This window comes from Acartia tonsa, chromosome 2, assembly GCF_053477335.1.
Source record: "Acartia tonsa isolate MP-2025a chromosome 2, ASM5347733v1, whole genome shotgun sequence".
Lineage (NCBI taxonomy): Eukaryota > Metazoa > Arthropoda > Copepoda > Calanoida > Acartiidae > Acartia > Acartia tonsa.
Genome location: NC_137261.1, coordinates 29,816,502 through 29,830,651, shown reverse-complemented (window position 1 = coordinate 29,830,651; position 14,150 = coordinate 29,816,502). Strand labels below are relative to the sequence as shown.

The 14,150-nt window shown below is 31.5% G+C and overlaps 1 protein-coding gene across 2 annotated transcripts in view; it reads right to left on the bottom strand.

The window, feature by feature from the left end:
* Positions 1-1,292: 1,292 nt before the first annotated feature.
* Positions 1,293-14,150, bottom strand: part of ENGase (cytosolic endo-beta-N-acetylglucosaminidase) — a 33,477-nt gene continuing 20,619 nt past the window's right edge. The window contains exons 10-21 of one of the 2 annotated variants that reach the window (XM_080150354.1): positions 13,489-13,519; positions 13,342-13,390; positions 11,761-11,887; positions 9,209-9,375; positions 8,484-8,637; positions 7,273-7,378; positions 5,452-5,503; positions 4,817-4,858; positions 3,839-3,926; positions 3,175-3,260; positions 2,788-2,874; positions 1,293-1,916 (exon numbers count right to left, since the gene is read on the bottom strand). In XM_080150354.1, coding sequence (XP_080006480.1) covers positions 1,813-1,916; positions 2,788-2,874; positions 3,175-3,260; positions 3,839-3,926; positions 4,817-4,858; positions 5,452-5,503; positions 7,273-7,378; positions 8,484-8,637; positions 9,209-9,375; positions 11,761-11,887; positions 13,342-13,390; positions 13,489-13,519 — 1,093 coding nt within the window. In that variant the 3' untranslated portion in view covers positions 1,293-1,812. Of the gene's footprint in view, positions 1,917-2,787; positions 2,875-3,174; positions 3,268-3,838; positions 3,927-4,816; positions 4,859-5,451; positions 5,504-7,272; positions 7,379-8,483; positions 8,638-9,208; positions 9,376-11,760; positions 11,888-13,341; positions 13,391-13,488; positions 13,520-14,150 lie in introns of both variants that reach the window. The other variant, XR_013876538.1, reaches the window with a different exon arrangement.

The following is a 14,150-nucleotide window of genomic DNA, read 5'->3' as shown; positions in this document are numbered from 1 at the left end:
CTATATCTATTGTGTGAGGTCTGGAGAGTTTGACTATCTATATGTACTATATCTATTGTGTGAGTCTGGAGAGTTTGACTATCTATATGTACTATATCTATTGTGTGAGGTCTGGAGAGTTTGACTATCTATATGTACTTATATCTATTGTGTGAGGTCTGGATGAAGTTTGACTATCTATATGTACTATATCTATTGTGTGAGGTCTGGAGAGTTGGATAAAGTTTGACTATCTATATGTACTATATCTATTGTGTGAGGTCTGGAGAGTTTGACTATCTATATGTACTTATATCTATTGTGTGAGGTCTGGATGAAGTTTGACTATCTATATGTACTATATCTATTGTGTGAGGTCTGGAGAGTTGGATAAAGTCATTCTCATAAATTTGATTACCTTCTGTGATTAGCTCATGAAAATTTAACTACAACTTTTCCTTCGCCTCAACAGAAAAACACGAGAAAATTAAATTATATTTGGATGGAAAAATATGATATAAATTTATTTTCTTTCCTTTCCTTAATAAGTAATAACAGGATCTATTATGTCTGTGTGTACTGAAGGATCTCACTAACTACAGAGCCGATATGGTTCTCCTTTACAATATAGCTTGTCATTGGTCCTAGGAAGGTTCATAACTATTTTGGGGAAGGGTACCAACACCCTCAAAAGAGAAAAATACACTAAACTCGCCAGTTTTTTTTAAGTGACAAAAAGATAAGCTAAGGTTTTATGTATATCTTATATGATTTACTAGTGGATATAGAGGCCTCTAGGGGCGCTTGAATTTCAGTTTTAGTAGCTACATTGTAACTTTTATATAAGGACATATAGTCGCGGCCAACTCTTTTTTTATACCTGCATATTACAGAGTACATTTAACAAATTCAATTCTATTAATTATAACAAAAAATGTAGAAAAAACATAATCAAAATGAAAATATATATGACATACTGGTACATGTAGCAAAACACACAAAAATACAAAAAACAAGGATGGCAACATTCATAAGAAATCTTTTGTTAAGACAAAAACGGCTAAAAAGCTGCATGAAAGCAATCTGACCGCCATGGATGTTTTATCCTTATACTAAAGTATAGTTGATATAGTCCATAAGTATGTGAAACTTGACAAAAAGTTTCAGCTGTCTATCTTTTAAATTATAGGAGCTGAGAAAAAACGTCAAAAACGTTTCAGACGGACATTTCGAATTATAGAATAGCTTCGCTTCTAAAAAGAATAAAAACAGTATTACCATAGAAAAGAAAGTGATGAATAAAAACATAAAACTGAAAGTAAAATTCTGGAGAATTTTTATATTTTTTTCTTGGAATGCATAAGAAAAGCAAAAATACAATAGAATAAATAAAATCACACAAAAGCAAGAAAAAATGCTATCATCATATATTAGGTTAAACCAAAAATGTTACTAAAAAACTACGATTGGATGTTAAATGTTTGTATACATAGTGACGTGGGATCTTTACATATATCCTATCATATAAAGTAAGCTTTGTTTTCTTAAGCTTTAGATCTCGAAAACCACTGAACTGATTTTTTCCTTTATAGTAAGCTTCATATAGATCACGGTATAGTTTTTGGACTATTTTGTTTTTAAATTTAGACCTTGGGATAGTTTGAGGCTATTTTTCTGGCCCTTGTTTGCACCCTCCAAATACATGCACAGATGCTAGGGACGCAGTCACTAGGTATTCCAATCTTTTTATATTTGAACAAATAAATAATAATATAAATAATAGTTAAGATTATATAATACATATTACATAAATACAATTTTGGTCCAGTCTAACTACAAACTGTAAATGGCCAATCTTGTAAGATTGAATTTTGCCTGACTGTTGAATCTCAGTCCAATCTTCTCAATTGTATCATAACAATTCTCCAATAGAAATCCTGTCACAACAAAAATATATATAAACAAGGATGGCAACATCAATAAAAGTGAAGCTATGAAACGGTGGGACAAACGGACATTAACACTTTAAGGACATTCTAGTAACGCTGACTGAGTTGCTTCGCTTTCTAAATCGAACCTACAGGCATGTTGAATATGCTATAAAAGTTTTCCGGAATTCTAATAAATATAATAGATTTGAAATCTGCATAAAATTTTAAGGAATTTTTATAAAATTCGTTTTTTGTATAATTCTTTATCTATAAGCGCAAATACAAATTAAGTTAAATAATTTTGACATCTGTGATTGGTGGATTGAAAACTATCTGCGCTCTGATTGGAGAAGCTTAAGTGACGTACATCATTCAACCAATTAGAGCGCAGGTAGTTTCCAATCCACCTATCCTATTGGTCAAAATTTATTAACTAAAATTGGATTTGCGCTTTTAAATAATGAATTATATAAAAAACGAATTTTATAAAAAATCCTTAAAATTTTATGCAGATTTCAAATCTATTATATTTATTAAAATTCCGGAAAACTTTTATAGCCTAATGTTGAAATCGATAGGACAATTCTATCATGCCTAAATTAATGATAAGAGCCATCTGTTACGGACGGACCAAAGGTAATTATAGAAAGGACGCCAAAATTCAAAATAACACAATTTTACATAATTTTTTTGAGAGGGGGGGGGGGCAGATTTTTCCAGGAGGGAGTGTCCCAACCTAAACCCATGACAGAACCACAACGGATATTCCCAGTAAAAAATAAGGATTTTTAAGCGAGATTTTAAGGACGGATTAATTCCAGGGGATAGGTTTTTGAAGATTAATTGAAACTCTATTTGATAATTTGAATTTACACACCTCTAATAGTGCAGACATTCCCTTGAAGGGATGGCAGCAGCTCTTGTAATATTTCATTTTCAATTATATCTCCTTCTAGTTCTTCACCTGAAAATGTTGTACAGCGGGTTAAAAAATAATCCGACAAATGACCTAAAAGACTTGAGATCTTATGAGACAAAAGGCATAAAACAATAAAAAATAAATAAAATAATAAACTTAAAATAAGATTTAGTTGAGAGTAAGGTAAGGTTAGGTAAGGTTAAATTGAGCAGCCCTGCAGAATTAAGGCACCCAGCAGGGGTTAAGCTGTTTGTCCCATTAGGTCTTTTGTTAATAAGCTTTTTTTTTAGCTTTTCAGCACCACCTTAACCCCTTTTAGACCTAAAATAATGGTCTGCATTGTACCTTTGTTTGTTCCGCATACCAGGTGACAATCTTGTACATCTGCAGGATTGTTGCCGTAAATTACAAATACAGCTGCAGCTCCATCTAGTTACTAAATACTTTACTAAAATTATTTTAAAAAATCAACCGTCTGATTAGAAGATCTATTTATCTTTTTATGTAGGTATAGGTATATTTAATAGAGCAGGCAAAAATGTCTTTTATTCTTATTTAAAATATGATGTTGGTCTGTAACTCAAGACCTTGCTGAACCGATAAGGTTCCCCTTTACATTAAAGCTTCTGTTGGGCCAATGGAAGGTCTATGACTATTATGGGAGGGGGTACCACCATCCTCCCATTAGAAATTGACACTAAATAATTAACATGCAACAGTTTTTTACTTATTCTTTTAAAAACTAAAATTAAAAGTGGATGGAACGACTTTTCCCCAAGTGCTCCTAGAGGCCTAAAGGGGGCGTAACCGTAAGTATAAGTTACTTAATTGCATATTTTTTATTACTTCATCACATCTATTTATATGATAAATCTATAAAAATTAAAGTGGATATTACATTATCTTTTAAGCGTAGTGGCGAAAATACATACACTGCACTGCACTGTATGGACTTTTGCCGCCAAAGAATGAACTGGTTATTGGTATTTGAAATAAAGTATTTATTCCTGGTTCCAAGTTGACCAGAAGTACAGGTACAGTAGCTGGAGCTGTTCTAATGCACACAGATAATCCACTTTCATTTGATACACATTTCTGTTTATAATATTTACACTCGATCTCTGCTAATTATATGTTTAGAAGTTGTAAAACCAGTTTTGTTAGACCCAAAAGCCGAACCCGGACGATTCGCGACTGCCGAGCCCTTGGAATATAATTTATCTTCAATGAAATAAAATATACTTCTACCAAAATCCTGAATGATACAATCAAGAAAGCAAAAATGTAACAAAAATTAATTTCGTAGAAAATTGTTTACTCTGATTATCAAGATGGTTAATAACTTCAGATGAATGCAACTAACACTAATTTTACCCAGAATTTGTTTAAAATCTGGTTGCTTAGTGTGGTTGTGTGTGTGTTTGTGTAAGACATTAATTTATGAAAGTTCTGATTAATTCCCAGAAAATGATCAACATTATTCAATTTAACATCAGATGTAGAAATTAAGGACCCAAAAGTTAATCTGAAATATTAGAATTTATTTCTCTATACCTAACAACTTAATTAAAAATATAATTAGGAACAGGAAGTCTAAAGGAGGGGGAAAGGGTATTTTGGAAATACATCAGATTTATCCCCCACCTCCACCTTTGAAAACCATCATTAACTTATGGATAGTTATTAATCGCATCGTATTATAGACAGTTTTCCCTGGAATTTTAATGAAAAATTATATGATTGAAACCAGTTTCGTTAGCCCCAGCCCCCGGTCTAACAAAACTGGAATTAATCTTATGATTTTGATTTTAATATTCGTGGAAAATTGTCTTTAATACGATGCTATACATGATTTTTCAGTTTTGCTGGATATTAATCAGTTTCGAAGCCACACTAGAAAGGAAGTAAAAAGTGAATTACAATACACAACACAGGTTAATCTATTAGCTAGGAAAAATGTGGGATCAGAGGCGAGAGTGAAATCCCTTGGGATCTATTGTATGACAGGAATATTGAGATTTGTCTGGGCCTTCCATAGTTATCATATAAAACAACTGAATAAACTATTAAAGTAAACACTCTAAGGTACATGATAAGCAAAGCTTTTTGAACAATTTATCACTAAAGCTAACAGTTTGTACAAAGAAGCATTCTTCTTACTATGATTATACACAAATATTACTTTAATACTCAACTAGCGACTATGCACCAAGAGGCCTCGGGAGTGGGGGGGAAGGGTGAAGTTGGAAGTCTATACCCACACTTTTAATTTTAGTTTTTAAAAGAAGGGAAGCCAGTAGGGTGTGGCTCCGCCTAGCGGCATTTTAAAATATTTTAATGTAATTTTTCTAGGGGCTATTATTCTTGTAAGGGTAATGGTACCCTCCCCCAAAATTTTCCCTGTACCTACAAGATATACATATATTGTAAGTAATAACCATATCGGTTCAGCGGTTAGCGAGATTCTTCGGTTTAGACATGCAGACACACAAACATCCTGTTAGTATTACTTTATTATAAGGATTTACGACTAATCTTATTACAAGTTCCATACCTTAAAATAATAATGAAAACAAAAAAGAAAGAAAAAATTTATTTCTGTTGGTTTATATGACACCCTGCCTAAGGTGTTACAAGCTGAGAAGAGCAAACTATCTGAGCACAAACTTTCTTTCTGAAATTTATTCAATTACAAATTCAATAAATGTATGTAAAGGGTGTGCAAAAAAAAATGCAGACCTTTTTAAAATTTAGATTGCGCGGCTTGTGTTAATAGTAGAAAAACGTTATGCATACCATTAGAACCGTTATGAAGTTTATTTTTTGGAAATATAAAAACGATTCCTATGCTACGTATAGTTTAGGAGCTATGTGGTAAAATGTCCCAACTGGCTTAAAACTTGACTTGCGAGTAAATCATTAAAGATTAAATTAAGGAAGGGTATGCATATAAAAATACGTACATTTTTAAAATTATAATTGCTCAGCTTGTGTTAATAGTAGAAAAACGTTATGCATACCATTAGAATCGCTATGAAGTCTATTTTGTGGAAATATAAAAACGATTCCTGTGCTACGTATAATTTATGAGCTAAGTGGTAGAATGTCCCAACTGAATTAAAACTTGACTTGCGAGTAAATCATTACAGATTAAATTTTTTCCACTTTTCTCACATTTATCAATACAGCTCCTAAACTAAAAATAGCACAAAAATCGTACTTATATTTCCAAAAAATAGAGCTTATGACGGTTCTAACGATATATATATAGCATTTTTCTACTTTTCACACAAGCCGAGCAGTTTGAATTTTAAAAATGTACGTATTTTTATATGCATACCCTTCTTTAATTTAATCTTTAATGATTTACTCGCAAGTCAAGTTTTAGGTCAGTTGGGACATTCTTCTACGTAGCTCCTAAACTATAAGTAGCACAGTAATGGTTCTTATATTTCCACAAAATATACTTCATAGCGGTTCTAATGGTAAGCATAACGTTTTTCTACTATTAACACAAGCCGCGCAATTTGAATTCTAAAAATGTACATATTTTTTTATATACTTTAATCTTTAATGATTTACTCGCAAGTCAAGTTTTAAGGCAGTTGAGACATTTTACCACATCGCTCCTAAACTATACGTAGCACAGGAATCGTTTTTATATTTCTAAAAAATAGACTTCATAGCGGTTCTAATGGTATGCATAACGTTTTTCTACTATTAACACAAGCCGAGCAATCTAGATTTTAAAAAGGTCCGCATTTTTTTTGCACACCCTTTATATGCTTACCTTAGAAGAAATATCAGACAGGAAGGGGATATTAGGCTGTTAATTACAAAATTTTATAATATCATTTTCTTATTTGATGGCTTAACAACTTTGGGGACTTTTATTAAATTTTGATTGGCTGGTTCATTAGGCGGAGTGTTCAAACATTTAAACCACTAATTGTAAAATAAAGATGGAGTAATCATTTTTGGGGATGTACATCAATTTATAGGCCATTGATTGTTCCATTTAGATCCCTGGAAATAATAGACAAACTTATGAGGTTAAAGTCAATATTATTGTTATTTGATATCAGTTACTATCCATGACTGTAATCTACAATTGTATCTTTATACTAACGGCTACGCTCCTAGAGGCCTATATGCACACTGGAGGGGGGTGGGGGGGGGGGGGGGGGTTGGAGAGCCAAAAAACATAAACTTTCCAAGGACTAATAAAAAGCTATACTGTAAAGGGAAACCGTATCGGTTCCGCAGCGATATATAAAAAGAAAGTTATTATTATTTTATTTTATTATTAAATTTTGGTAATGAATAAGTAACCATCCTTTACTCCCCCCCCCCAAAAAAAAAAGAAAAAAAAAGAAGCTTACACTACCAATGTGTACATTCTCGCGCTCTAAAAAAATATTTAAATGGACAAAAAGACCTTACCATTGTTATTTGATCAATGCATGGTAGACTTGGTTGTGTTTGCATGGATAGAAGATGAAAACTATTTTTCTCTCTGCCAGTGTGAAAATTCGACTCAAATATCAATCTAAAAACACATTATCTTTAATTTGATTACAAATTTTCTTTCAGAATATAAAAGAATTTTTACATTTTGTAACATTCTTTAGGTTAAATGGCAGTTTTTTATTACAATTTCAAGATAGAAAGTTTTAAGAAAACAATAAAGTTACGTAGGTAAAGAAATTTTTGACGTTTAACATTTAAACAATTATCATTGTACGTTACTGCTTTGTTTCAAATAAATTGTTAGATCATTAAAGAAGTAAGAGTAGCGTATAAGACAACAAGTAGTGAATCACAAAAAATAATGGAATGGACCAGCAGACAAAGTGAGTTATACAGCAGATGTTCAGATCTCATAAAAAAGAAAAAAAGAAAGAGAAAATGCTAAATCTCAAGGAAAATCGTGAAACTATAAAAAATAACGTTTTATTTAAGCATGACCGATAGACAGTGTTTCGGAGCCGGTACCGTAATTTTCGTTAAAAAACGGCTCCGGCTCCGGACTAGATAAATAAAGAGATTTTTTATCCTATTATATAAAGTAGTAAGCGTTTTTTGTCTGTCCCGAAGGATCTCGCTAACCGCTGATCCGATATTCTTCTCCTTTAAAGTGAAGCTTTTTATAGGTCCTGGGAAGGTTTTAAACTATTTTTGGTGAGGGTGTCCACCCCCCAATAAAATTTTTTATTCTTTTGAAACTCAAATTTAATATGGGATGAGGTCGACTTTTCCTCCTCCTAACTTAAGTTCCCCTAGAGGCTTCTAGGGGGCGTAGCCGCTAGTAAATTATAATTTGGTAACTCTGTTTTGTCATGTGCCTTCAAAAGTCAAAAATAAAAAATATTTTTTTTTTTATGGATGAAAAATATATTTCGAGTTTTCTTGATTTTAGGTTGGAGCCGGAGCTGCACCAAAATCAAACGGCCCCGACACGCTGCGGCGATAGATAAAAGACAGACGGACAAAATAATGTATAGATTAGATGCGCATATGTCAAAGGAATCTAAAAATTTCAGCCTTCTAACTTTATTAGAGGCCGAGAAAATAGCGGACTGATCAACTGACTTACGGACGGACAAGAAAGTGAATTATATCACACCAGTACACCAGGCAATAAACTAAAGAACCTGGATTCGCTACTTCCATCTCCTGGGGGCCTCAGTGATAACTTGATAGCATGAAAGGACAGGTATGGTTCCAGCTTTGTCCAGAACAGGTGCTCTTTCACCAGATAATCTTGAGAGAGTACATCCTCCTGCAGGGAGGATTCATATGTCCAGCCTTAATCACAAAATCTTCTTTAAAAATTGCTACACGAGATGATAATAAATATTCTATTGGATAAAAAGATTTTATGAATACTTTTATTTGAACTAGCTGTTGCGATCTTCCATCCAAATTATAAGGGAAGGAGGCAGAATAATGTCCTCGGAACTATTTGGTTCTTCAATAGAATAGAAAGTAATAGTTTCAGTGGTTAGCGAAATCTTAAAGGAAAAACAAAACTCTTTTTATTTTTTAAAATATAGAAAAAGATTTTAAAGTCGACAATGTAAAATTTTCGTAATACTTAGTATTAGCAAATTTTATATACACAATGTACTTCATTATAACAACTGACATTTGCTTTTTTTCCCCGTGAATTTCTTTTGTTGATTAAAAAAAATATTTAAAAATTGTATTCATAAACGTCCAAGGTGGGGGCGTAAAGGGATGATAACTCTTAAACTTTGAAAACTCTCATTTAATAAAAAAAATTCATTAGATCACCATTCTCAAACCTTTGAAACCCCTCAAGTAACCCCACTTAAAAAAATCTTGGACGTCTTGATTTTCTTGCTGCTCTTATCACCTGGTGCAAAAATAGCGGTGGACAGTCCCACCTCTCTGATCTTCTTCAATGCGATGTCAGAATTTAATCCGCCTCCTCCCAGGCAGCCGCGGCCAAATACGTCGATACCAACAAAAATATGTGTCCGCTGGGAGATATTATCCAAGCTCTGCACTGAGGACAACAGACTAAAATGGAAGTAATAATCATGGATAAAAGTCATATTTGAAACCACTAAAAACATAAAAGGGGTCATTTTTTCCCGTACATTTGAGTTTTAACGCTTAGTCAAATGCGCAGTTTGACTTAATAAGCGCATTTGACTAAACGATAACATACAACTTAAAAGATAATAGGCGAATAAAAAAATGATTCCCTAAATGTATTTTTATACACACAAAAAAAATGACAAATTGGCATCCACAAGTTGAAAAATGTAGAGTATATTTTGTAATATGCTTATCTCTTTATTGTTTTTGGTAATTTTTTATTCTAAGATAATTTGCTATAGATTTCTTGCAAGTAGATTTTTTTTATGTTGTAGCAAAATTACTGGGTTCTACTGTTGACAATTTTTCTTTGAAAACTAAAAATTAAAAGACTTTGTTTGATTAAAGCTTAACATACTGAAGCTTTCTTATAATTGTCATCATATTGGATGTGGGAAAATGAATATATAAAGGTTGCATATATCACAGGAGTATGACTTTCAAGTCAATATGTTTTGAAAACTACAGGGTACCTAGTTTTTTTTTATAGTTAATTACCTGGATCATTAATTCAAATTTGAATGAAATTCGTGGAATTAACACATTACCACTTAAAAGCTTTTTCAGACAAAAATATTTGTTTGATAGGTTTTTTGGCTTCATTGTGGTTCACAATGTACATTCCTAATAGTAAAAAGAAATATATTGGCAATGATGTTTATTTAAGAATGTATTCTCAACACACAAGAGGGAGACTCATGGAGGGAGGGAATATTGGACTGTAAATTACACTGGTACCCAAAATTTAATTAACTCCACATCTCATTAAAAACTTTGGGGCCTTATTTAATTTTGATTGGTTAGTTCAAGTATTGTACCATTTATTTTGATCTAGAGATAAGGTATTTTTTTTTTCATAGATGTGTACAATTGTACATCCTTTCCATTGCCTTATCCTTTTAAATCCCTGGGGAGAGCTAATGTATTTATAATCTAGCTATAAATAGTTTCGGAAACAAAACTGGCCAATCTATATAATAAATCAATTAAATATAGAAATTATAAGATACTGAAAACACAAATTTAAAAAAATGGGAATATGTACATATGAGAGCAAGTGATGTTAGGCATGTTTTTGGTTGATATACTTCTTGGCTTTTGTTGAGTAGGCATGAAAGACCGAAAAAATGAGATTGGCTAAGGTCTTGATTAAAAATTCAATATTTGATAATATTCTATTGTGTTCTTTTATTTTAGACATTGAACGCAAAATTACGCAAATAGAGAATACAGTAAAAGGGCATACTTTCATTCTCAGGATTTTATTATAGAGATAGCTTGCTTATAATATTGTAAATTGTTTAACTATTAATTCCAAAAATCAGAAGAATAGGATAATTAAATCATACAAAAATTGTTATCATAAAAGTAATAAATGTTTTAAATGGATGTACGGACTTTCTGGTTACAGTTATAGAGTTGCTACGATTATTAAATCGTAACAAAATGTTATAGGAATCAATATGCAAAATTTAAAATTAATAGAACAATTCTAATATGTCTAAATTAACGAAAAGAAATAACAGTTACGGACGGATGGTCTCTGACAAAAGAAAAACTTCGCTTTTAAAAATATTGATAGTTTAGCTTAGTATTATTTATTGCAATAAATAAATGTTTTATTTCATACATTGAAAATAAATGGTCAAAGAGGCAGGCCTAGCTGGTATTATTTATCATTCTCGTAACAAATGCTGATGACAAATTTTGTTGTTTGGGATTATTGAAAATAAAACAAATGTATTTGAGTGTGTGAGGGGTTTTTCAAATAGATATGTTAACAGTAGACAAATAAATATAAATTGCTGTATTTTCAAACTTAATCTACAAAGTAAAAGGGATCATTGAAAGAAAACGAAGTTGTGGGTTTAGTCATATTTTCACAGTATCTTTTGATAGGTTGTTTTAGGTTAGGTAAATATTAATGATTGTCCTGCTGGGCCCCGAAGGGTTAGAGCCCGCCCGAAGGGGCTAGAAATAGGAGAAAAACTACTGTAGAAATACGACGAAACACGCTACTTCGTTTTCTTTCCATGATCCAGAATTAATAGTTTACAATATTTTTTTAACAGGCTAAATTAGAATTTTCTTAATGCAATTCAGTTGTTTATTTATTTGTTAAGCAAAACTGTTTTACCTTGAATACCTATTGTTAAGTAATAGTTTATAGATTGGGGATGTACATCAATTTATCGGCCATTGTTTTATCCATTTAGATCCCTGATGACTGTAATATACGTCCAAATAAAGGCATGTTTACCTTTCTATAAAAACAGCCATACTGCTGGTTGACTATGCAATTACCTATGTCTCTGTTGGATTGTAGGTTGGTCAGGAGCTGTCCAGTTGTAGTTTAGAAATATCCCATCACAGTTATCCATAAATGGTTTGTTCATAATGTTGAGCTCATTCTGCCATTGCAGATTTCCCTGCACACATTCACATTAATATCTTAATTATGTGGATAATTGATAGATAGTTTTAAAACATAACCTTACCTCGTAAGGACGGGATTCTCCTTCGATTTTTAAGTGATCATCTGGAGAATCCAGAGCATCATTCGATTATAATGGGATGCGATACTCCAACACCCAAATATATTAGGTTAAGTAACATCCAACCCTTTGATTGCACGACCTTTGTTTAAGAAGTCCTAACTGATCATGTTTCGCACCTGACATAGCAGCAGTAGGAACCATTTTTAACGGCTTTAGTTATGACCTACCCGACGACGAGCGATACGCTAGATGTTGAGCTACGGTCGCAGGTTAAAAACATCAACTCTAATTCCAAAGTGGAAAGAGGGGGAAGGGGGCGTGATTTTTTAGCTGTATGTAAAAAAATAAAGGCTAAAAGGTAGATTTTTATACTCTCTATATCAACTTACCTCACAATGATTTAATAAGAATGTAAAAAATTGGATAAAATTCAATTAAGCCTGTTCTGTTCATTTTATTATCCATTAGCCGTGCAGAATAAAAAAAATATGTTTGAGATGGTAACAATATGTAACATGTATTTCAATCTATGTAAGTAAAGTAGAGTAATATATTATATTTTCTCAACATTTCCTGTTGCTTCTCCATATTTTCCTTTACCTTGTAAGACATTTTTTATTTCAGGCAGAAAAATAAAACAAATACCAAACCCACATTACTATGCTATATATCTTTAAATGGATTTTCTTTAAAGTTGAATCACAATTTTTAAGGCTAGCAAACATATTCAAAGATTAAAATTATAATTTTTGATCTTTTAAAATTTTGATCATGAAGTCAAATTTTTTAATGATTTTTTCCATTAAACTTGGATTTTTAAGAAAGTGATAAAGTCAGAGATATAAAATTAGAAAAGTTTGTAATTAAGGAAAATTAAAGAAATTTTAGCAGGCAAGAATTTAATTAGAAACAACTAATCTTGGATAATTCGAGGTTTTACTATCTTCAAGTATTTCCTTGCAATGTTTACTTGCAAATTAGATATTACACACTACACAGGGATCTTAAGAGAAAAGACAATGGACAATAAGTAGATTGTATTAATCCCAATGATGTTAATAAAAATTATCCCTTCTTTAGATTAACCATTGGTTGGAAAGTTAATAAACCAACCAATCAAGATTTAATAAAGGTACCCAAAGTTTTAAAGCAACAACTAGAGAAGTGTTTAAGAAACTTTGAGTGTCAGTCTAATTTACAGTCCAATGTTTGCATTATCTAAGGTTTTACACTTGGTTTTTTTGACAATAATAAAATAAGATAGGTACATTTTATTATGCATTAATTTTTTTGTATATTTAGCTTAATTTTTTTTTTATGTGGAGCTAATACAAATGATTTGAAACTCAAAAAAAGATAATTATCTAATATTGAATATGAATTTCCTCAATAGTGACACTATCATACCATAGTACCATCCCCTCATCTCCATATACCTAGATACAGAATTAATGCAATATAATATATCATCAAGCCTTGAGAAGATTACACATAAAATTTTATATTTTAAGTTATAATAAAATGTTATAATTACCTCATGGGTTTTATCAGTTAATTTCTTCACTGTAAACAAAAAATTTAACTTAATTTATAAAAATCCTATTTCCTTAAATGAATGTTATGGAAAATATCATACATAACAATCATATTATATCTTAGATATTTGGCTTTAGGCAAAGGGGGGGGGGGAGGTGTAAATTAACTAATAACAAAACTGCCTCCTAAACTAGTTCTGGCATTTGTTAGGTTAAAAAACTTTGTTGGGTATTATTAAATCTTTATTAGATTGTACAAAGTAACAGTGTCTAAATTTCACCAAATAATCTTAAAAATAGGCATAAAAACATAAATACTAATTGTATATCTAAACCTGCTGTTTCCCAATAAATCCAATACAGAACTAATAATACCATATTCATATCTACTGCAACAACAATACAAAATATAGTTCTTTTTTTTTGTTGCATTTTTTCTTTTAAGAAGTAAAATACCGTAATTCACTCCTGTATTATTTTATATTATATAGTACTAACGGCTACGCCCCTAGAGGCTTCTAGGAGCACTTGGGCTAGCAGGGCGTTGAATTCGACCTTCCCATTTTTTAAGCTGTAAAAAGGGATTGAAAAAAATTTTGATATTTGTTTTAAAAGAAAATATTTTAAAAAAAATAATTTCATGGGGCGATTTCTATTGGGG